The sequence below is a fragment of the Urocampus carinirostris genome, chromosome 14, assembly GCF_059441175.1.
Source record: "Urocampus carinirostris isolate Australia breed hairy pipefish chromosome 14, RoL_Ucar_1.0, whole genome shotgun sequence".
NCBI classification, from domain to species: Eukaryota; Metazoa; Chordata; class Actinopteri; order Syngnathiformes; family Syngnathidae; genus Urocampus; species Urocampus carinirostris.
The window spans coordinates 16,979,816-17,003,447 of NC_142362.1; the positions used below are offsets into that span (position 1 = coordinate 16,979,816).

At 38.8% G+C, this 23,632-nt stretch overlaps 1 protein-coding gene across 2 annotated transcripts in view; it reads right to left on the reverse strand.

The window, feature by feature from the left end:
• LOC148352812 (protein TANC1-like) overlaps nucleotides 1-23,632 on the reverse strand; it is a 115,623-nt gene that overhangs the window by 70,159 nt on the left and 21,832 nt on the right. For both annotated transcript variants that reach the window (XM_088352461.1, XM_088352462.1), the window contains exon 3: nucleotides 11,908-12,111. In XM_088352461.1, coding sequence (XP_088208587.1) covers nucleotides 11,908-12,111 — 204 coding nt within the window. The remainder of the gene's footprint in view (nucleotides 1-11,907; nucleotides 12,112-23,632) is intronic.

Sequence of the window (23,632 nt, forward strand, 5' to 3'; positions counted from 1 at the left end):
AAAACAATTCAATTCCCACCAAATAAGACTACCTAGTACCAGGATAGTACAAAATATATATTCTAAAATGGTTTGTATTGCTTATTTTTTCAGTTGTGTCAGTATTTTGGAGAAGCTTTTTAGTGTCTTTTGACAGGACAAATCTCGACTGGTTTGACAACGAGTTATGGCTGCACAGCATTACAAAAAAGTTACCTGGGATAGGCTCCAGCACAGAAAAAAAAACAGATGGAGGGATGACTTACATAGCCCTGCTTTAAATCTGATATTCAATCTTTCTGTCACAAAGATTAGGCAAAAGTACAGAATAGTTGCAAATATTTCATAGCTATGCAAATATTTGTTCATCTAATTTCGTTCTATAAATTATTTTATTACAAGCTTATCCTGGAGTGCCACTTCTAATCTCGTTGGGAACAATGTACACTACCTTGTTAACAGTAACAGCGAAGGCAATTCTACTATATCTCTTTTTGTGATGCGGAATGAGGTGTTTATACTAGCAAAATAAAGCATAATATCTTCAAAAGAACAATAGGAGAGGAGTTAGCCCAGAAAAATATAAACCACCTTGTGTCTGGAAAGATGGGAAAACTACAATGAAAGTCATTGAATTGAACTGCTATTGTACGAAATGCTCGTGATGTGTATGGAACAAAAACCCAACAGAGCGATAAGCCAGGAACGGTGATGAGAACTATTTCCTAATACCGCAACTAATACCACTTCCTCCCTTCCTTTTCCCAAAAAGCATCCTTGGAATCAGATAAAACGAAACCCCTTGAACTGTATCTGTAATCGCCCACAGAAGAGGTGGGCGGGGTGGCGGTAATGAGAGAGGGGAGGCTACTGCCAGAAGAGCCTAAACGAAAGAGCTAAGAAAAGAGTTGGTTTAGCTAGACTCACAGTGCCATCTATGGATGTGCAGCATGAAATGCACGACCAGAAGCAGCATTCTCACAGCCCAAGGGAACTATAAAAACTGAAGCTGCTGCCCCATTTAGCTTGTTAGCACACACAGGGGCGGCCAGAAGACACAAACAAAAGCAGTATTGATGGTGAACACAAAAAAAGCTTTACTTTAGATGCTTTAAATCTATATAGGATTCTCCAACCCAAAGTTTTACCAGGACCAACCCTAACCCACAGATGGTAAGGCATGTCCAATTATCCTCGAGTCACACAGTTCCAATTAGAGTAAGATCAAAGTTGGAAAAGGGAAAAATGACCACATGTTGCAAATCTTGGCCCAGTGAAGGTTGCTGATTCAGTGTATGAACCCACAGTAAATCAAATGTATGTGACAGGAGTTCATGTTGGGTGTATATAGTGTTCTCAGCTATACATACTGTACTTTGTCGCCATCTTGTGGAATCTGTATTCACTTACAAATATTTTATAATGGCAAGGACCCAGACCTCCACGATTACCAGAGCTGAATAAAAACCTGAATACGAAGCAGGTTTCATAGCAGTGTTTCTAAACAGGTGCCATCTGCAGCTTTTCAAGGAACCTGAGTGATTCATTAGCATAATTACAAGCTGGCGAGGTATGATGTCACACTGTTTAAGGTGGCAGACACACAACATCTCGCCTACATACCCTGCGGTGAAAATGTAAGCCTGATCGGGGTTTACATGGCACACACAGAACAAAATCATAGCTCTCAGTGGGAACGTGGCAAGAAAAATTCTTCCAAGTTAGAACTTGGAGAATGTGCATGCTGGCATACACTTTCACATTGTGCTATGCTGGTTGCAAGCAGCAACGAGGAGATCTTACAAAGAAACATCAACAGAGCCCAGAAAGTCATACGCTGCTCTCTGCTCAGTCTAGGGGACTGTGCTACCGCAGAAGAGCCAACAGTAATGTTAAGACCCCTGTCAACCCGGTCACTACCTCTTTGACCTGCTGCCAATTGGCAGACACCACAGGTCCCATAAAATAAAGATTAAAATGTTCAGACAGTTTATTCCCCAGAGCTATCACTCCCCTAAACAAGGAAACAACAAAACTGAAAGGGGAAAGAAAACATTGCCTATGTAAAGGGAATTTATTTATTTGTATTTTTTATTTTGCACAATGCTGCTGCTAATGACGTTGCACTAATTTTTAGTGCATCTTCTGATGCAAACTTAGGCCAGTCTACAAGTAAAACCTGTAAATATTGCCAATCTATCCAATTATTTTTTCCCTTCAAGTCTTTTAGTACATGTTTATCTTGGAGTGCCATGTCTAATTTTGCAAACAATGTATACTACGTTGTTTAATCAATGACAAATACAATTCTATACTCCACCGGCTAGGCACATGACGCATTTAGTTGGAGGATTGTAGTAGTTAACACATTGATTTCCTTGCACTTAATAAAATGAACAAATTATAAATGCAGTGAAAATATAGCACTCCATTTAAGAATTCATACAATTTTGGTGGAATAGAATGCAACTAACAGAGGAATCAAATGAAATATAAACAGGGATAATATATGACGAGCAATTCCAGACAGCTTTTTTTATCCAGGCTAAGAAATTTATAGCATCAAAAATTATTAAGAACTGGTTGAAATAAAAATAAGTTAAAAATATGACTACCTGTAACCATACCACATGACACTAAATTATTGAGTGCGTCCAAAAATGGATCCATCCAGCTTGCTTCTCAGTAGGCAGCATCAACAACATTAAACTCCAATCTGACGGATCAAAATTAAGACATGACACAATGCTAAGGGGACAAATAGGTAATGTGCAGGGATCAGAATGGAGATTTTCATTTTCAGCTGAAATAGCCAGGGTCCAGGGGCCGCAGGCCCCGGCCAGGTCCAGGGCGGAGCCCGGTGGGGGGCTCAGGGGGGCAAACCCACCCGAAGCCAACGGCATTTATCTTATTTGCTATGTGAAAATTGCACTAGAATGAATTAAATCCAACAAAACAGAAACCATGTATTTTTTTCAGTTTTAAGATGTTTAAAACAATTGGGGGATTACAATGTTACAACCATCACCATTGTTGTTGTGTTTTGATGATGAAGATGGACCTTGTATTTAGCTACTAATCAACAATATATATGAAAATATATACATTAATAACCATTCATCATTAATTTGAAAATAGAATGCACAAACTGAACATGCTTAAAGAAAATACATGTCAGTCTGTGACAGTCTTCTCCAGCCATGACCACTTAAATTTATTCTTGATTCCTTTATCAATCTCGGAGACAAAAGCCTTGTCTTCTTTTATTAGTATTTTCATATTTACTTTTTCAAACACTCATTTCACCGTTTGAAAAGACCGGAAGGAGCGCCATGTTTGAGAAAGCCAATGCTCTGAACAAAAGCTCCGCTGATTGGTTATCAGCGAACCTATCGACCAATGGTAGGAGTCGATCTATTTGTTGTGTGTTATAGATCTAATGCCCTGCGCTTCTTTTTGCCGATTTTTCTCGCGATCTCTAACTGCTAACTTGGGGTGATGAAACAGTCACGTATCATACCTCACCCCCCCAAAATATTTTCTCATCGAATTTAGACGATTTACGGGAATGACCTTTGGGGTTCAAAAACAGCGGAAATCCGCGGATCCGCGGAAAATTCTGATCCCTAAATGTGTAACTATGAATTGTCACACGTAGCAGGGGGAGCTTGCAGGGACAAGACAACACAGGTAGAAGAAAACATTTTACTCAAATACAGTGTGTCGAAAGGAATAGAGACAAATTAGATGCAATGTTGACATTTTATAAAGTATTTTGACAAAACATTCCAAGTAGATTTGACCACATCTAATGGCAATCAGAGAACATCCTCTTCTAGCGGCATCCAATTTCTACAGACATTTTCATGTTTGGCTCTCGACCATGTTGCGCATCATTTCAAAATGAGTCTATCACATTGACACACTCAACAAAATGACAGTTCCAAATGTCCCATCTCACATTTTCTTTTCTTGCTCATTTAATTCAATTTCAGAATGATTGTCAGTTAAATGTCTGATTGTGCGTGTGACTCCTGGCTAATTGATCTACTGAGTGCATAATCCATTTTCCGCAGGCTTTGCAAAAGAGTCGGGGGAAGCATTACAGTCAAGGTGCTTTGGTGGGGATTATGTGTGTGTGACGTGACTGATGATTCATTTTCTTTTAACAGCCAGACATATTACTGTGATACCCTAAGGCTCAGGCAATTTTCACACTTGGCAGCTGTGAGATTGTGACTATTGACTTAACTAAACTATATGTTTATCAGTGAAAATTGAGCTCATGGGTACATGCTCTAAACTATGCTATCACTGTCACTTTATACTGTTATAATGGCCTTTAGGATAGAAATTTAGCACAGGATTTACCCTTTGCGTGGTTTGTTAAAACAAATATGTACCTCATCCTCAGAAGAAAACGTTTGGAGGCACCTTGTGTACAAGAGATAACAAATGAAAGTTACATTTTTAGAATTTGTCCATTTTAAATTAGACAAACTGAACTGTGAGTGTTACTTTGGTCACAAGGAGCATTCAAATAGAACAAAAATATAATTTAAGCTTGGAAAATGAACTTGTCTAATACTGTATTAGTATCGTGCTGAATCCTAAAGTCATTAGAAATACATTTCTAGGTTGATTGCTCATTTAATTGCTCAAATAGAATGTGATTTAGGATCAAAAAAAAAAAAAGTACCGTATTTTCCGCACTATAAGGCGCACCTAAAAGCCTTTATTTTTTTCAAAAGCTGACCATGCGCCTTATAATACAATGCGCCTTATTTATGGATCAACATTAAGTTTTCCAACTAACTTGCAGCCGCCGACTCGATTTTCCCCCGAACGCCAAGTAGTACGCGGTGGATGGTGGGATTTATTTACCGGCGTTTCATTGGCTAACCAATGTGTCAATCATCAGTTGAATCGATCACTATTGGCTAAAGTTATTCGGAGGTCAAGAGGCGGATCCTTCTTATCATTTACAGACTGCCATTGGCTCAAACGGCAAACAAAGCCTGCAATTGGCCGAAAAAGATGTGTCAATCATCAGTTGAATCGATCACTATTGGCTAAAGTTATTCGGAGGTCAAGAGGCGGATCCTTTTTATAATGTACAAACTGCCATTGGCTTAAACAGCGAAACAAAGCCTGCAATTGGCCGAAAAAGATGAATGCGTATAGCATGTGGCCGATGGCATAGAGAAAGCATTTTTTTCTATTCTGTATTTGTAAATATTGTATTCCCCTGGATTTACTACCCTCACGGATATAAGAGGACATTGCCTGCACATTATTATGAACACAATGACTTCGGTGAGCTATTCCCGGTTTTATATTGTCTTGTTTCAGACTGAACTCGATGTTTCTGTGATAAGCGGTGCAGATAATGGATGGAATGGAGTGTCTATTTTTAAATTAAACTCAATTCCAAGTGTTTATTGTCATATGCACAGTAAAGTTGCGAGCGAAAAAGAAAATAGATACGAAGGAATGGTTATCATTTCTTGAATCCCAAGACTTTAACCTTCCGAATGATGGAACGATGCATTTGAGTGACATCTTACGGACACCGCATTCGCACGTGTTCTCGACACGTATTTGCGTCTTTGCAAGCTTTCGGAATGTTAAGGGGGTAATAAGTTGGACTGAACTATCTGACTGTTTTGTCCACGTTCCCATTGTAGCGCCTTATAATCCGGTGCGTCTTATATATGTCAAAAATAGGACCAAAAACTATTTTTTCGGGGTGCGCCCTATAACCCGGTGCGCCTTATAGTGCGGAAAATACGGTAGGCTTATTTGTCAAAGTCCATCAACGCAGAGTGTGCATTGAAGTGAGCACAGTGCTGAAGCTTTAACTCTGTGCCAATCAAAGTGACTTTCTGAAGAAGGCTTCCGCAGAATCACAAGATCTTTCACAGTTGAGCACACCGAAAGACATCCATTATCTCCCAAGGGGGCGTCTGGTTGGTGTGACTGACCCAAAAGGTGACTTCGACAGAGCTCACTCCGAGGGACATCGGAGTGGGTGTTGCTTTCTCTTGATAAAATGAATTGAAAATGAAATGAGCTCATTACATAGCTCTGCAATGCAAGTTTTTAGCGGTAATACCAAAAGAGGTGTGAAATATAACAGTTTGAAAGGCTTTTTTTCCCATCAGTGATGATGTGAATAAGTCACAGGAGTTTGTGGTTACCGGTAGCACAAACTCAAATCGAATATCTATAAGAAGAATTTACCCCCTGTAAGCCAGGCTAACAAGCTTTACGCTATAGCACAACACATGGCCTGTGCTCGTCTATTCCCAAATGTTAATTTTCTTGACAAATTGATGTAAAGTATTTTATCCTCATTAACGGAAAGGTATTTCGCGGGGAACATATATGCTCACATTTATTTAATATACCATATTTGCAGACTACAACGCGGACCAAATAACTCCAAATTGGCAATACATTAAAAAAGTGCCTTATAACCAGATGCACCTTATTTACAGCAGAATGCCGTGTATAGAATTGGAAATGCATATATATCTATAAGAACTGGTCAAGTAGACATAGCCTACTGCACTTGAAGTGTTTTGTTTTGTTCACAATAAAAATCAATAGTAAAACGATATAAATTGAGTTTCTAGTCTATAGAGTCTAGTTAATAGAATAATCACATTCTCTAGAGAGGCAACTGCTCAAGAAGACCTATGCTACTGTACTTCAAGTATTTTCACACAACAAAACATAACAGTTTAACAATACAAAGTGTGTTTAACACTGCAGTGTAAAATAGATAAATCAAATTCTCACAATATGAGACTGCTAGTCAAGTATAAATGGGCAACTGCACTTCAAATAATTTGTCCACAAACAAAGTCAACAGTAAAACAATATAAAGTGACCTCCAATCCTTTTCCCTACCCCCCCCCCCCCCCCCCCTCTATCTATCCCCCATCTCTCTCTATGATAGTAGGCAAGACTCTGCTCAGGGAAAAGTGAGCAGCAGTTTTGTGACAATTAGTGTTTTAAGACACAGGAGCCACCGAGAAAGAATCCTACACGGGTTTTCCCAAATGAGATTAATAAATATTGTGAATTTAATAGCATTCTTACTCATAATATTACAGTAGGAATTCCTCCATTGTGTGACGTCATCACACACACACGCAGGGCATTGTTTTGTGTTATTGTAGATGGCTGCATTGTTCGTTGAATGAGAGCCGTGTTAACGTTTGCGTGTTGTTGGTGAATAAATATGCCAAAAGGATGACCGAAGATGTCCTGGTTATCTTCAATACTCCCAAGACGACTGCAAACTCGGACATGGCCTGAGACAACATGCTGATTTGTACTAGACAACCACACCCAGTGAATTCAGAAGAAGTACGTGCACTATTCTCGAAGATGACAAATAAACTGAGCAGAGTAAACTTGCTACGGCCGGTAGTTTCTTTCATTTATTCAAAGTAACTCTTTTGACTGCTCATGGCAGTAACGGAGGAAATAATTATTTGTTAGGGTTACTGAAAAAATAAGGCTGTTACGTAACACCGTTATTTATAACGATGTAGTTCCCAACACTGGCAATGACTGATCAGCTGAAAACAATGTCGCTGACCAAAACCGCAAAACACTGAATGCAACGGGAATCGAGACCATGCCAAGACAGTGAGAATGCTGACACTTACCACTAGATCACCAGTGACACAGATGACATGTGAAGAGTCATTAGCTATTGGCATACTAATTTTACTCACAGAGCCAGAAACAGACGTTAGAGAATGGCAAAAACAGGAAGTCATCCTGAAAGATATAAGTGAACCCAAACTGCGATTTATCAAGTACACCAATGAGATATTTTCCTTGTCGTGCTGTTTTGTGTTATTGTGTACTGTGTGTATTTATTTACATTTTTTAGGATGACTTTGTTTTCTCCATTCTCTAAAATTTATTTCTAGCACCGGGAGTAAAAATAGTGCAAAATAATGAGATCAAATGTAATGCCTTTTCATATGTCATCAGTATCATTAGTGGTCTACAGTATATTTAAATATCAGCGCTCTCACCGATGCAACCCGGGTTCAATCCTCGTTGCATGACTATCTTTTGGGGTTGTTCCTTAAAATCGGGTACACCATTCTAGTGCGAAACGCCAATTCAAAACAAGTCAAATAAACACTCAAATCGATGTAGATGTTGTCCTATTCATACTTGTATTTTCTCAAACTTGTTTGTGGGTTTATGCAACTACTCTTTGCCGGTCGCCTCAGGAAGGAAATCAAATAAACCAAGAACGGCACTGAGGCGCTGGTATGTGGGCGACGACCAGGAAATGAGAACAAAGACGATAAATAAATGAACCTACGAGACCGGACAGAACTCCAGAAACTGAATTCACATTCAAGCGAGAACAATGCGACACAGGTGGAAAATATAATTGTCACATTTGTAAGAAAAAGGCGGTCAAGGCTGAACTTAAGCACAACGAAAAAAAGCCACTTTTGGACCCTGAATTGTGTTGCTTTCTAAGGTAACAGTAACATATCACAACCATTGGAGGTCAGTGTGGGGACATGAACGTCACTGGGGACATCAACTCTTGACAGATGTTTCAACAAACAATTTCACAGCTAATTTACAAAGTCACAAACTAACATTCCGACACATTCGCAACAAAGGTTTCAGGTTTTCCTATTAGCGGTGCATGAGTCTTTGATTCATTCAAACAAAATGTCCTGACTCAGCTCTTTGAAAGGCTTGTAAACTATTAATCCTAGAGAAGCAAGGTGCTGGTCAACACATGGCAGACTTCTGTGTTTCATGGCTTAGCTGATCAAAGCGGTGGCAGGCTGCAACATCGGGACTTTTCAGGTCAGGCATCCATCAAACTCCCACTTAAAGTGAGCCGAAGGGCTCAGTTCTCGGGTGCACTCACCGAGGTTCTCATTAAAAGAACATTCCAAGCTGATATTGATTATCCCATGTGTCGGGGAATGAGACTAAGCCACAAAAGCCCTTTCTGATTTAACGGGGGGAACCTTTTCACATATGACATCACTATTTCTTTATTGATCAAGAGCTGATACAGTGCAATCCATTAAAGTCTATGAAATTATCCAATTACATTGAACACACATTTTCTTTACTAGAAAAACAATTTCAAATCGTAAAGTAAAAATATGTTGCGCTGGCAAGTAATTTGGCAAACATTGCTTTAGTTTACTTGAATGAATAAACACCTAGTTAAAAAAAGTTAATAATAATACAAACACACTGAAAAAATACAGCAAAATTACAGACTACAATTATTTAATGTAGTATCTTATGAACCATGAGAGCCACAAATAATGTTGTCTTAGAACTGCTTTATATTTTCTACTTAGGCTACATTATAGCCTATATTGACAATGTAAACATTAAAAACTAAACTGGATCTTAAAAAAAATCATATTTTAAACAAGTTGTGCAGATGGTGTGCATGGAGATTTTTCAAATAAAAGGTTTGATATTCATAGGCCATGAGAAAGCTTAAGTATTGGTAGATTAATTTTCAAGTTATTGTACAGTTTGAAGTTGTTTTCTTCCTTAAAACCCTGCCCTGTTCAATCACCCAAGTTCTTAACTCTGGGCTTAAACAACGTCTCGGTCATTGCAGCCTCAGTCAGCGTCGTTCATGATACTCAGGCCAGTATGTGCATTCCGTAGCGCTCAAATAAACTCTCCTTTTTCATCTTTCTTGGGTTTTCGGTCGGCGTTTGGATTCCACTTGAAGGATGCCTTTTCTTAGTTTTACCATTTTCATACAACACTAACATATAAAAAAACAAAACCCATCGGGACAAGCATAATGTCCCTCTCCAGCACCCCCCCACTCCTAGCCAATATTTCAGCTCTGAACAGCTTTGCTAAAAGTATGTCAAAAGTAAGAAGAACCTAAGGGCTCTTGGAACTCAGTAATGCATTGTTAACACACACTTATCCTGAAAGGGGGATGCCACATGTGCGGTCCCTTCTCAAGGTTTCTTCATTTTCCTCATGTTGAGGTTTTTGAGTTTTTCCTTGCCCTCATGTTGGTTGCAGATCAGGAAATGGTGTAATAATGGTCTGAAAAAATAGTCTGTGTAATAACCTGTGAAGCCCTTTGAGACTCTTTGTGATCAAGGGCTATACAAATAAAATGACTTGACTTGACTTTACTTAATTGTGAAAATATTCAACTATCATACAACGCACCCCACCTCTAACAAGGCATAAAAAGAAAATATTGCCTAGCAAACTACAACACAAAACTGCCCTTTTCAAGCTTTGGAATACTTAAGTTTTATGAGAAAATCTTGGCGGTTGAAATAGTAACAACATACAGAACTTCCCCAACTACTCGGTAATTGTGTGACTTTTTTTAAAATAGTTGCTCTGCATGCAAGTAACAGTCATGTCCTCACACTTGCAAAAGATAGTCTCCCGGAATGTGCTGGGAATCCACATCTGTGAGCAGTATGGAGACACTCCTTTGATGAATATAGACACTACTTTGATGAATTTGGACTTTAAAACATCATTAACTCGCAGATTACAAGATAAGTTTTGAAAAGAAAATTGGAGTTTTACAAAACTGGGAGAGAATTACATGCAGTATTTCTAACTGGCCATTTTTGGTTATTAAGTGCATTTTGGACAGCACGAAACGCAGTGCTTGTCTTTCATTTGAAAGTATTGAAATAGACCTAAACATATGATAGCTTTCTTGGGAAACACTACATCAAATATTATCACACTACATTTTTTTCTGATTTTCTGCCACATTTTTAACAGACAAAGGGATGGCGAGAAGGCTTTTAAAAGGTTTGACACATAGAAATCAGATTATATATATTTTTTTGAGGTGGGGTTTATCAACAAAACAATCAGGACACGTTCAAATTGAAATGCCACAGTCTTGGTGATGTCACTTGTTCACAAGTTAGTAATTTAATAACCTCTGTAGTAATACCTTGCTGTTTTCCTCAACCATGATGGTTTAAACTTTTTTTTCTGAGGATAAAGAATATAAGACTGGTCCAAGCAAGGAAATCAGAGCATGCAGACACACAGCCTTTTTGTCACAGAGTTGCGACATTTCCTGCAAGATGTGTTTATTAACTAGAGGTGGGAACTCTCCCAAGTGGGTTTTCACACATACCTGTAAGGATAGTAGAGTAGTGTTTTTACACCATCCCCCAGCTTCAATGATTATTTTTTTTAAATACTTCATTCTCCCTCAAGAGAGCAATTGTTTTTTTGGGCAAAAGAGCCCTGTTGCTGACCAGAGGGAACATATCATCTTTTCAATCTGACCCACCTTTTGTGTACATTAGAGTACTGAATAATTATTCCAGTCATTGGCTTTAAGATTAGTTTGAACAAAGTCTACAAATATAAATATGTAACTGTACAATGAACAAGTTCAGACCATTACATAAATTAAATCCATAGAATAAAAACTATACTAGTTTCCCCCTCACTTCTATGTGAAGATCAAAGCTATCGCCGGAATAAACAAAACCCAGAATGCCGCCCAGATGAGTACCACATGTAAGTGGGGCCGCATTTGTAGTATTTCTATCGTCTTTGTCAAGATTTCCTAGACAGTTTGTCTCAGGTTGGAACAAGTTCAGCTACAAAGGTATCTCTTCGCTTTGATGGCTCGCACAGCTGTGGACAAGAAGATTCTTTGGCATGGTGGATGAAAAGAGACACATCAATTGCCAGAAGGCTAAATGTAAACATACGTATAGAGAGCGTGGGTTTGGCACGAGGATGGGGTAACAAAGATAAAACTACTTGTAAATTATCACCTTTCAGGTGGAACATTTGATTTATCAACGGGGCCTGTTTGGCAAGTGGTGATAATGTAGTAATGAGATAAACTGATGGGTAACTTCAACAAAAACCTACCTGGAGATCGTTTGCTAGGCCTTAAAGGCAACATGAAGGATTGTCGTGGAAGAAGAGGCGAGGAGGGTAGAGACATAGACGCTCCTTTGGCGAGGCTTAGTCTGAAAACATCATCTGGAACATTCGGGTGACCGCTGCCAAGACCTGGGACCAAGAGGTTTCCTTCAGGTGGGAATCTTCTTTGTCCATTGTTGCTATGAACATCTGTTAGGGAATACCATATGGTACATTATAACAGATTTTATGACATTGGTATGTGTTAAAATGAGGAATCCTGCTGATCTTTAAACATATCAGACAATGTCTAAAGGGGATTTTTTGTATAAATTTTCATCCAATACATTTTGTTATTGTTAAGATATGAAATAAGGGTTCTACTTAAATTACACCCTAAAAGGAGTGAGCACACCTCTAATATTTCAGACCCCTTTTTTTGGTCCAAAGTTGTGTCTGAAGCCTGAATGCCAGGAATGTAAAGCCTTGTTTCCTCTTCCTGCCGACTGGTACAGTCCACTTTGAACAGTACAACACAGGTTTAGCCTCTCAATAACCCATGGGAATGGGTCGATTAGAACTTATTATGGGGCCTAACATAAATATCTTTTTCTTTTTTTTTTTTGCATTTTCAGTCATTTTAGTAGCCAATTAAAAAGCTTGACATAAATTATTTTGCAAGAACCAATAAAGATGCCATGCAACTTGCCATATGTGCTAATGATTACACCAAAGGCAAGTTGTAAAAAAAAAAAGAAAGTTTTCTCAATCCTGAATAGAAATACTATATAAGTCGAGGAGCCTTTCGGGAAAGCGTGGTAATGAACTGACGGGTGCCAAACTTGCAAACTCATCATCGCGACAATTAATATGGAGAATGACCAACCTCAGGATAGCGTTTAATCCCAGACTAATGATATGTCAGCATGCCCAGAGTGATAACAGCAGATGTGGTAAACCACAGTAATGACGATGGCTTTTCAGCACAGAGTAGCTTGCGTACACTTTAGTAGACGTGCAACTGCCATGCCTGCAGTCTCAACTACAAGTCGCAAACATCTTTTAGCGTCCGCTTCTCCCCCTTGGGGAACAAGGAGTGTTGCTGGGCTGCCAGCCTAATCAAAAACAGAGAAACCCATTTTCTGCACAACTCAGGAGACACAAAGCTGTCCTGTGTTTTTTAAAGGGCCCCTAAACAAAGATGAATGCCAGACTCAGGAAGCGGAAAGGTTGCAATGACACCTCTGCGTGGCCCCCGGCATGAAGAGAGACCTGTAAATGTCCCAAAGGTGTCTTGGCCGAGGCAGGGACCTGCTGTCGCCTTGACCTATGAACCCCCACTACGTCTATATTCTTAAAAGGCAAAAGGAACTAAGGCTACGGTTACATACAGGGAATAGTCTGACTGTGATCAGAAAACAGATATTTGAAGACAGTCGAATGAATAGTTTACGTGCGTAGAAACAAAAAAATAACCCTGTGTACATGGCGTTTGTGAGTATTCCGGTTACAAGAGACAGTGACATCACTACGAAAATAGACGTTGTATCTGCATTAAACTTTTGACATTAAATTAAGGATATTGTTTATGTCACTCAGCAAATTCAACAAAGCACCATGCTTGTTTACTTCCGCCTCTAAAAGTGAGCTCCATTTCCTGCATCTCGTGTATTTAAAAGCTCATACGTTGCTCATACGTTGTCAGCCAAAAACAGACTCACACTATATATGGACATATACAACAGTGTTTTTTCAGCTTTGGGGCAGAAAAAACACGTGCAGATTATTTTGTAAATAAATCTGAGTTTGCTTGTATAATTTGTCTCTGTTCTATGGGCCCCACAGTGCTTTGCGCATTACTGGAATAGGTGCAAAATAAATCATAAAATTCAAGGACTAACCTAACAATTGCAATCAGAATACTCCCAGTCAAACTGCCAATGTAATCAAATATATGTGCATATTTACATCCCTTAACATAATGAAAATACAGGTTATAGTCAGGTTCCAAACAAATTATTGCCTACATGTAAACATGTCCTATGTTGGTCTCTTGTGACAAACTATTCAAGACAATTAACAAAAATCTGAAGAAAAATAAACATCATAACAGTTTTTTGCAGAGTTAATTCATTATATACTGTAACAAATAAAATACATTTTAAAATAGCAAAAATGTAGTAATGAAAGATTTTATTTGACTACAATATTTGGTAAAATATCATAGTGGGTGAGTTCATTTAAGTTGAAACACGTTTCCAGTCATGTTGCATGCAAAAGAGATTAACGCAGAGTTGTAATTTGGGTGGATGGCTCTGAAAACAAGGGGTGCCACATAAAAGCCCATCTTCCAAGTGCTGTGAAACTGGCTGCAGTATGTCACAGTGACAGCACTACCATCTGACCAATACTATATGCAGAGAGACACAAGGACGGAAACTCACCAGCGCTATTTCTGTGACTTTCCTAAACCCTGGCCAGGGCAAGGCCTTCAATTTTAGGCCCTTCTGTGGTGCAGGAAATCAACCCTTTCTAATTACACACTGCTGCCCTAAGACCATGCAAAAATGATTATAGTGCCATGCATGCTTATTACTTTCATCAAAGTCCATGGTCAAAGCATACGAGGGTATACGACCTATACAGAAATGGCCGGTAATTTTAAAGACGATTATATAAGAAAATTAAAGAAAAATCTGTTACATTGGAAGGTGAATGCAAGTCCACCTTCCAACTAAAGCTCTTGAATTAAAGGAGATCAATGTTTACTTGAATAAAGTGATCAGTGAATTAATGCTCAATCCTCAATGATAATTTAAACTGCAACCACAAAGAATTTCAGGTGAGGGCTGATATTTATCAAATATTATTTGAGTACCCTAAAGCCTCTCTAAATATTTTCTTATGCAACTTAGAAACATTTAATACTAGTTGACCTAAGCAAACATTACAATTTATATCCATCCTTAAACTAAACTCAGAATTCAGTTTACTGTACAGTTTCTTTAGTTTGAGGTGTTGATTGTCACCTCTGGACACTTTTTAGTACATGGTATAATATGTCTTATATCAATCTTTTAGCTTTCTGGATTCGCATAAGAGTAAGTTACTCAAGTTCTTTCTTTGAATTGCAATGTTATACTACTGTTCAGTCTTTAAAATTAACGACTCGTAGAATTATGGTTTTGGATTCAGAACCAGCATTCAGGAGAGGCCTTCTAATTTCAGAATAATGATGGTCTAAGCATCTTTATGTTGTCACCATACTACATACTTGACAATGTTGTCCTTCAAATAAATGTATGAAGACCACAAGACTGTATTCAACATCTGCAAACTCTGATCCCTGACGCAACATTGTGTAAAAACTGGCAGTCATTTTAGGCTGATAGAACCACAATGGTTTCGGGTTCTTTGAAAACTGCTGTCAAGCACCACAGTATTTAGCTATATTAACACATGCCAGCTAAAACTTTGGTTAAGGTCTTAAGTAAACTCCGTCCGGAGGACCGATGAACTATTATGCAGTGGAAACTTTCAGTTTGGTCAAATATGCCTTTTTTCCAAGGAAGCGATGGACACTGACCAAATACAAAACAGGGACCAACCAGACTGTAAGCCAGCTGCAAGTGCAGAAACTGGGTTGTTTCTCTGTTTAGACATGTGTTAGAGATTTTGGAAAGTAAATTGCACTTATGTGATGGTACTGCGTTTATTTTGGGGGAAAACCACCTTATGTACAGAATAAAAAGGCAGAGAGGAAAAGGATGTGGATGATGGGTAGGCTCGCTTGCAGGCCCAACCAGCACCAAAACATGACTCTCCAAATAAATAAATAATATACTGTATTCTTTTACGGTTTTTGAACAAATATTACTCTTCAATATTCACTTTAATAAAATAATAACAGCTTTTCTAAATTGAAATAACCCACTGTCATGTTCATGATTTCAGATAATTATGCAATAAAAGCTGTAGAGAAAAAAAAATAAAGGCTGTAATTAATGCAAATTCTTTCAGGGGACAAAGAAAGCACGAAAGGGTAATTCTCCGCTAGACTGAGTGCCAATGTGGGTTCTCTGTGTACTGGGCTGACACTCAAACAAAAGCTGTCATGGTTAACACACTACGACCCGAATTGGGGAGAAAGAGACTGTGATCAAGGACAACACATTGGGGGAGGGTCTTCACTATAAGTCTTCAACGATGAAGGATGGGTTAATAAGATGTTAATATGTTTAATAAAATATTTTGAGACATGATTTAAAATTAATTTAAGAAAAAAAAACACTGTTTCACAGACAAATTCTCTCTTCTCCTACCCGTTGTCAAAAGATGTCCTTTTATGTTTGTTGGATCTGTAAAACCTTTTCACAGTTGAAACAATTTCATTTTCTAACTTTCATTAACAACTTTTAAATTTTATTCAACTGGCTCTGCACTCTCGACTCATCTGCGCTGGTGGTCCCTGAAGAAGCAGAACACAGCAGGCAGTGTGTTTAGCTTTCCTCTGTAAGAAGCATGAACTGTTCTAAAAGCTGTAAAATGCTCGTTTTAAAGCGGGCTTTTGATTTTCAGAAATAATAGAAGTAAAATGGCTTTTTTATTGGAGGTTAATGCTCTATAGGAATGACACGCATGACCGCATACTGCTTTAGATCTGAGTGGCTGAGTTCCACATTTCTGAGGTGGCCCATGGTCAGAAATGCCTTCCCCCTAGCCCCAGGGGAGGATGAAGAAGGGGTGGGCTTAAGTAGGGGGGGGTGGTCTTAGACAGAAGGCATAGAAGCGGGTGGATGGTTTTACTGTGACATTTCCCATATCTCATCATAAAACTTCCGTGTAAATGGCCATGGGAAGAAACCAGACATGGGGACTTGAGACTTAGTGACTTGGACTCGAGTCGACTCGAGTCGCTGTTTTTATGACTTGTGACTTGACTTGGACTTGGCAATCTAAGACTCGGGACTTGACTTGTGACTTGACTTGCCCAAGAAAAAAATACTTGGGACTTACTTGGGACTTGAAGGTGAAGACTTGAGACTTACTTGAGACTTGCACATGTGTGACTTGGTCCCATGTCTGGAAGAAACTGACTTGTACTTGAAAGGGAGGGAAGACATATGAAAGGAGTGCACTCAAGTTAAATGAATTTAGTTCGCACAACAACAAATCCAAAGCTCCCTATTTCTAAGTTGAGATGAAACTCAGCTAACCGTATTTGAATTGAGCGTTGTGTCGGAAATAACCCAGCATTTGAAATTGGGATTGCTTAAAATTTCTTGTGACACAAGTCGGAATCCATAGCAGGCAAATCCTCTCAGGAGCGTCTAACTTGGAATATTGACCTTAAGTGTGAATGTCAGTGTAAATGGTTAGTCTCTCTATGCCTTGTAGAATTTATTCAATTCATGCTCAAAATCAGAATGGATAGCCTTCACAGGCTAAAGGAAAGAGGGATGTAGAACAAAATACATTTTTAAACACCTATACAAAGAATAATAGTACGCATATAAGTAAAGAAAATAACTGCACATTCTGTGTGAGGTCCAATTTATCTGAGGAAGCATGCTTAATCTGGCGCGTGGTTTACTCTAACACCAAGACTGATGACACGTCACATCACAGCAGATGTACAAAAACCACACAGGAGGAAAATGAAAGAGCAAACCCGCCGGACAGAACCTGCCGTTGTAACTTGAGGGAGAAAAAAACGAATGACAGGATGGGTGCCAAGATCATCAGGAGGTCCTGTGATTTTTCAATGAGACATTTCAAACCTGACTTTCGCACGTGCTCTTCAAAACTGAAGCCAGAATGTGTTTATGCAACAACCAGTGGTTATATGGGAACATTTTTATAAGGGAAACTCCTTTCTCAATCACCGGAGTTTATTTTGATGCCCTGATGCAGTTGATTGCCATTAACACAGATCATTAAGCACAACTCTTTGTTTTGGGCCAGGTGAGGTCATGAGAATGCCACTTACTGCTGGGCAACAGCCGCTTCAGCAACTATCTATAAAGCTGTCCCCCCCAGGACCCAAATCCCATAAACAAACAGAGACCATGGTTAAAATTGTAGCATGAAAACAAAGCTCATGGGAGAATTTATACATTTTTATGTGTCAATTTAAATGACCTTCTGATTACCAAAAGTGAATTTAAATTAAATCAAACTGTCAGGCTGGTAATTAATCGAAATACAGAGAGTTGCTTAACAAATCTCTCCTGACAGTCTAGACACAGTGTGTTTGCTTTACTGAGGCCTGTCTGTTCAACTGAGCAATTTATCGTACAACAAAGGTAACAAAGGAAAATACAATATGTAAACATCCAGATGAGAGGATTCTGTCCAAACTTCTCTTTGCAATTGACACTAACCCTCCGTCTTTTGAGGCTTGGGCACAAAAGCATCTGGGGTCATTAGTTCAACCTGTCTCAAATCCTTTTGAGCTTGTGCACAGCAAGAAATTCATCTGTCGATACTTACAAAAGGGCTCTTTGCTCCGACATGTTGAAATCAAGATAGACTGTACAAAGGTTTTCACAGACACCCTTAAAACGTTTGTGCCTCTCTAACAATCAATTGCTTAAGTAACATCAGCCAAAAAATTGTAAGTCTATGGGTAACATGCAGTACTTGGCCAGAACCAAACACATTAACATTCAAGTTAAAAGTAAGTTTGTCAGAAACCCTTGTGTTCTGAAGGAAGACAATAGCAAAAGCAAAAGCAAGTCGTGGTGTAAGAAAAAGCTTGTGGCTAGAAGATCCCTGAGCCAATGAACCACCATGACACTGACTATGACCTTCTTCAAAGTAAACTCCGTAAACCCTGGCATTCAAACTGATAAAAGTTGTGAATACCCTCTTTGATGTAAGATAACATATGAATATAATATTGTGAATGTGCTTAATTGCTGTTGAGATTGTCATGATTGTTTTCTGTTTTTAGTGTCAATAAATTTGTTCAAACCAAAAAAACATATGACATAATACATGTCGGTGTTATGTAGGGGAAGGGATTCTGACTGTTGGGTTACCATTGTTGATGACATAACCCCTTGCAGTAAATGAGATTCTTGCATTTGTTTAGTTCATTGTCATTTGTCATGTTCCAACTACCAGGTCACAGGGTCATAGGGAAGATCCAAATTTGGTGTTTGGACGAATAGCTGGTATCTTAAAAAAGGGCCTGTATAAATCATGGAGGCATATTTCTAAATTCATCCCGGACAGAAACCACTGGGAAGGAGGAAGAGTGCCAGGATTTCTTCTACGTACATTTTCAAAATAAAACATACTGGCAATCACATTTACCACAAGTGTTTAGACCCAAATAAAAGACAAATTTACAAACCACTTCTTGGACAATTTTTTTCAATAGTTAAACTTGGAACTAGCATTGAATAATATTGCCTAAAACCTCTATAAAAGCATTATTTTTACCAACTAACATGAACTAATTTTTGAATGATTTAGTGTGCCCTAGCAAATTCAACACTGTATTTACAGTCACCCTACTACTTGAAGTATTGAAAATCTCAGCTCTCAACAAAACTCAAACGTTTCTATGCAGTAATTACTGAAAATAAACAAAAAGGTGTGTTTTTGGACTCAACATCAACAAGTTAGCCAAGACCAAATGTGAAAAAGTCAAAGCAAACAAAATATCAAGACTGATCAGCCAGGATTGCTTATTTTCCCAAGCACCGTTATTTTGCTTTTCAGAAGGATAGACAGGGCGTGTCTAATGTGGATACACCTGAGGTTTGTGGGCGTGTTCATGTATGAGTGTTTATGCATGGACGTGTGTGTAACTAAAAGATGTGGTTTGAGCTACGCCCTGCTAAATCATTGCCTGCTGGCTGTGCAGTGCTTTGCTAGCCTTGTAGGGTGCTATTCACTCAATGGTCCCCTTTGTCAAAACCCACACATTCCTTTCTTCGGCATATTAGACCTTACCTTAACAGTCTGGAAATGAAAATCTATACAAAACAGGACCGGGAGCAAAAATAGAAAACATGAGTCCAGGAGACAGTTGACATGTTTCTAAATTAAGTTGCAACTAAAGTCAATAAAATTGTCTGTTGGGGAATGGTCAGTAATCCATTTTAGATAATCTCTGCTTCAAAATGATTACACTTGACCCTGGTGAAGTCTTTCCTGAGCATATGTGCTTGCAAAGCAAATGCTATCCTGTGATTATTAAAAAATGTTGTACAGTATATGTGGCAAAAACAACATGTTGTTGAATTGATGCCATGCAATTGTTTGTCTGCTGTGAAATAACAGACAAGAGTTTATGTTTATGTCACCCTAAGGTGAAGCAATTAATGACAGAGCTGTAACAGTAACTACGATGACGCCCAGGATAAGGTGACATATTCACTATACTGAGTGAAATAAGATGTGTTTTCTGAACCTGTGTACAGTATATTTCACACTATACAATATGGCGTAGTGTGATAGTGTAACCGGTTTTCTCAAGGATTTATAGTCTCATCTAATCTCATCAGCCGTACCACTTATCTGTCCTCATTAGGGTCGCGGGGGGGGGGGTTTGGTTGTGGTTGGGGTTGGTGGCTGTAGCCCATCCCAACCATCAATGGGCAGTGGGCAGGGGACCAGCTGAACCGGTTGCCAGCCAATTGCAGGGCACACGGGGACAGACAAACCTAGGGACAATTTGGACCGGCCAATTCACCTGAAATGCATGTTTTTGGAATTTGGGAGGAAACACCGCACAGGAAGTCTGGAGCTGGATTTGAACCCAAGCAGAAGGTTCCCATGACATGAACTGTGCCGCACATGCGCTAACCACTGCGCCACCGTGCTGCCCAGATTCATAGTCCAAGTTTCTTATTTGAGTGATGGAGTGTCATATTCCGAAGTTTAACACTCGTAAAAAATTCGGTACATTTGTCTCTCTTGTATTTTAATCATCAAAAATACCTTGCAGATATCGCGGTTACCCAATGCTAGCATGTAGCTAACTGCTCTCTATATAGCTTTCTTACACTGAAAGGTGTAGCCCTCTGAGTTTGCTGTCCTTTTGTACAATGACCATAAAGACTATTTATTCAAATGCAATTCTGTTTTTATTTGTAGATCTATAGTTATTGTTGTTACAGTCATATACTATCAGTCTCTGAGGACATTATCTTGAGGAAGTGTTTTGCATGTGACTATGTTTAAGTTCTCCTTAAAAACAAAACAAGCACAGGGAAGCACTTGTGTTGTAAAATCAAAAATCGCATTGAAATTGCAATACAGGTCTAAAAAAAAAAATCGCATTTAGTTTTCTTTCCAAAATGGTGCAGCCCTACAATACAACCATAAAACATTTTTACGTGCCCAAAACAATTCAAACTTAGCAGAGTTAGTGCATAAGATAGTTAGTTACATCTCCAAGATGCCTGTCTGCCAATAGTCTACGTCATATAAAATACTGATCTGTAATTGGCTTTAGTCACAACGTCATGTGAATGCCGATATGCTATTGGTTAAACTATCTCTCACAATGCTTTTCTATCGTTTGATCAACTATAAAATCGTGTGTGCTTTGTAAAGACTTTGTTACTCTGCAATAGAAAAGTGTTTTTCAACTGTGATATTTGCTCTGGGTCAAAGGGTTGCAGTGATGCTAAAAGGAGAAGCAAAAAGATGATTGATATGGAAGTATGCTGGAAGAAGAGGTAACATGAATTGCTACCCTCGCTAGGTTGCATGGCCATAACCAATCGATCAGAACAATTAAAAACATGTTTTTAAAACATAGTAAGGGTGCAGTTAAATCTTCTAAAGGAATGAAAACCCTTGCAAGGTAAAGTTTTAAAATCAGTAAATTTTCTAGATAAAGTTACACAAAATGTCATTTTCCCATGCATGTATATTTATATATGATGTTAAAGACCATATTTTCACAACCATAAGGCGCATCGTGTTGAAAGGCTCCACAGCTGATTCTATTTATGTATTTAACAGTGCACAAGGCGCACTGCACGATAGGGCGCGGGAGTACCCTGCTGCAGTGGCGTTACAACAAAACAGACAAGAAAACAAGTGTGCGTATTTAAAAATACATCAGAAGCAAAACAGACGCCCAACCCTAAGGCTACCGAGCTGACAGTGCAGTGCGCCCAGGTTTGGGTAGGGTTACTTTAACTGGATTACTTTCAATTACTTTTGGATTACTCCAATACCAAATATGCTAATAAAAGACAAAACAAACTAAATATGAATAAAATTATGACTCACAACAAGTGGTAAGCTTTCTCTTCTGGCTTTGATCTCTTTGATCTCCGGCAAAACTAACATAAAATGCGACAGAAACAAAATGGAAATAAATCCAAACAGCTTGCCAACATCATTTTTGCCGTTCCATGTATTCCGTTACTCCCCAAGCCTGCACAAAATTTAGTAATTTTATTCATATTTAGTTTGTTTTGTCTTTTATTAGCATATTTGGTATGGGAGTAATCCAAACCTTAGGGCGGATTAATGTTGTATTTAGAGGTCTATTACATAAAGAGAAGCTACCACGGAACTGTTAGCGGAGAAAGACCAGGCCTATGAGTGCAGTCCGACATTGGAAACGGTGGGCAGACTTTGTTTGGAGCAGCGTTTCTTTTTTACTTGCACAATGTCTATACAAGAAGTGTAGCATTAGCGGAACCTACACAGAGCTAGGGTTGTGTTTGGAAATGTGCTTCAAAAGCAGGGAGGTCTGAAACTCAAAAGTCCTTATTGATGAATGTATGGTAAATCACTTATATCCACACAAAAACTAGCTTGTTTCAAAGTCACATTACCCTCCTTGGGGGGGGGGGGGTTACTTTATTCTGGGGATCTTTTCTACACTCGGAAAAACAATAAAACACTGTGATATAGCTAATTTATATAGAATTGTGTGACAGACCAAGAAACAATTCGTTCTACAAATAAGTCCTCCTTTGAAACCAAATTAATTGAGCCAGTGCTTTTGCAACAAGTCGCTGATTTATGTCCAAACACCCAAAAAATTCAGAACTGTTAAGACAGCTCAAATACCCGTCACAGCTGAGACAACACATAGCTGTGGCTAATGGGCCGCCTCACTCGCTGTTTCACACATACATAAATGAAAGATGCATTGGAGGGGACTTGTGCTTGGTTAAGATGGCTCCTTGTAAATATTACCTTCATCTTTCACCTTCTTTTGGAAATTTAGATGAGATTCCAAATCAGCCGCTGACCCATTAAAAATGTCATTATAAGAAATAGAAAGTCAGTTAAAAGCAGCAAGCTAATTTCACATTCTTGCCCCGCTCTGCTTATCCTCAGTTTACCCTCATTAAATTTTTTGCTTAAGTAGAAAAGTCACCCCCTGCTGTCCAGGAGTGTGTGGCTGATGAAAGCAAGGCAGTCCAGCAGCAATTTGTGGTGCATTTCAGAACAGAAAAGCCACCAGAGAATCTAGATATCCTATGCCAAAAAAGCTGTCATCAAGAAGGACATTTTAATTGTCTCATACAGCTGTTGACTAATGTGATTATGTCACTATAAATGTGCATAGCGGTTTTAAGTATGCACGCTGGTAATCTGAAACCTCAGCGGGGGACAGAGCTCATACTTCCCTTTTCTTAGTCTCTCACGGAGTCAAGTGCATGTACTTTTCTCTTTGCATTAGTCACCAGTATGTCAGAAGAACTGAGATTAATTGCAACAGCATATGAATTGGATGTGTCTG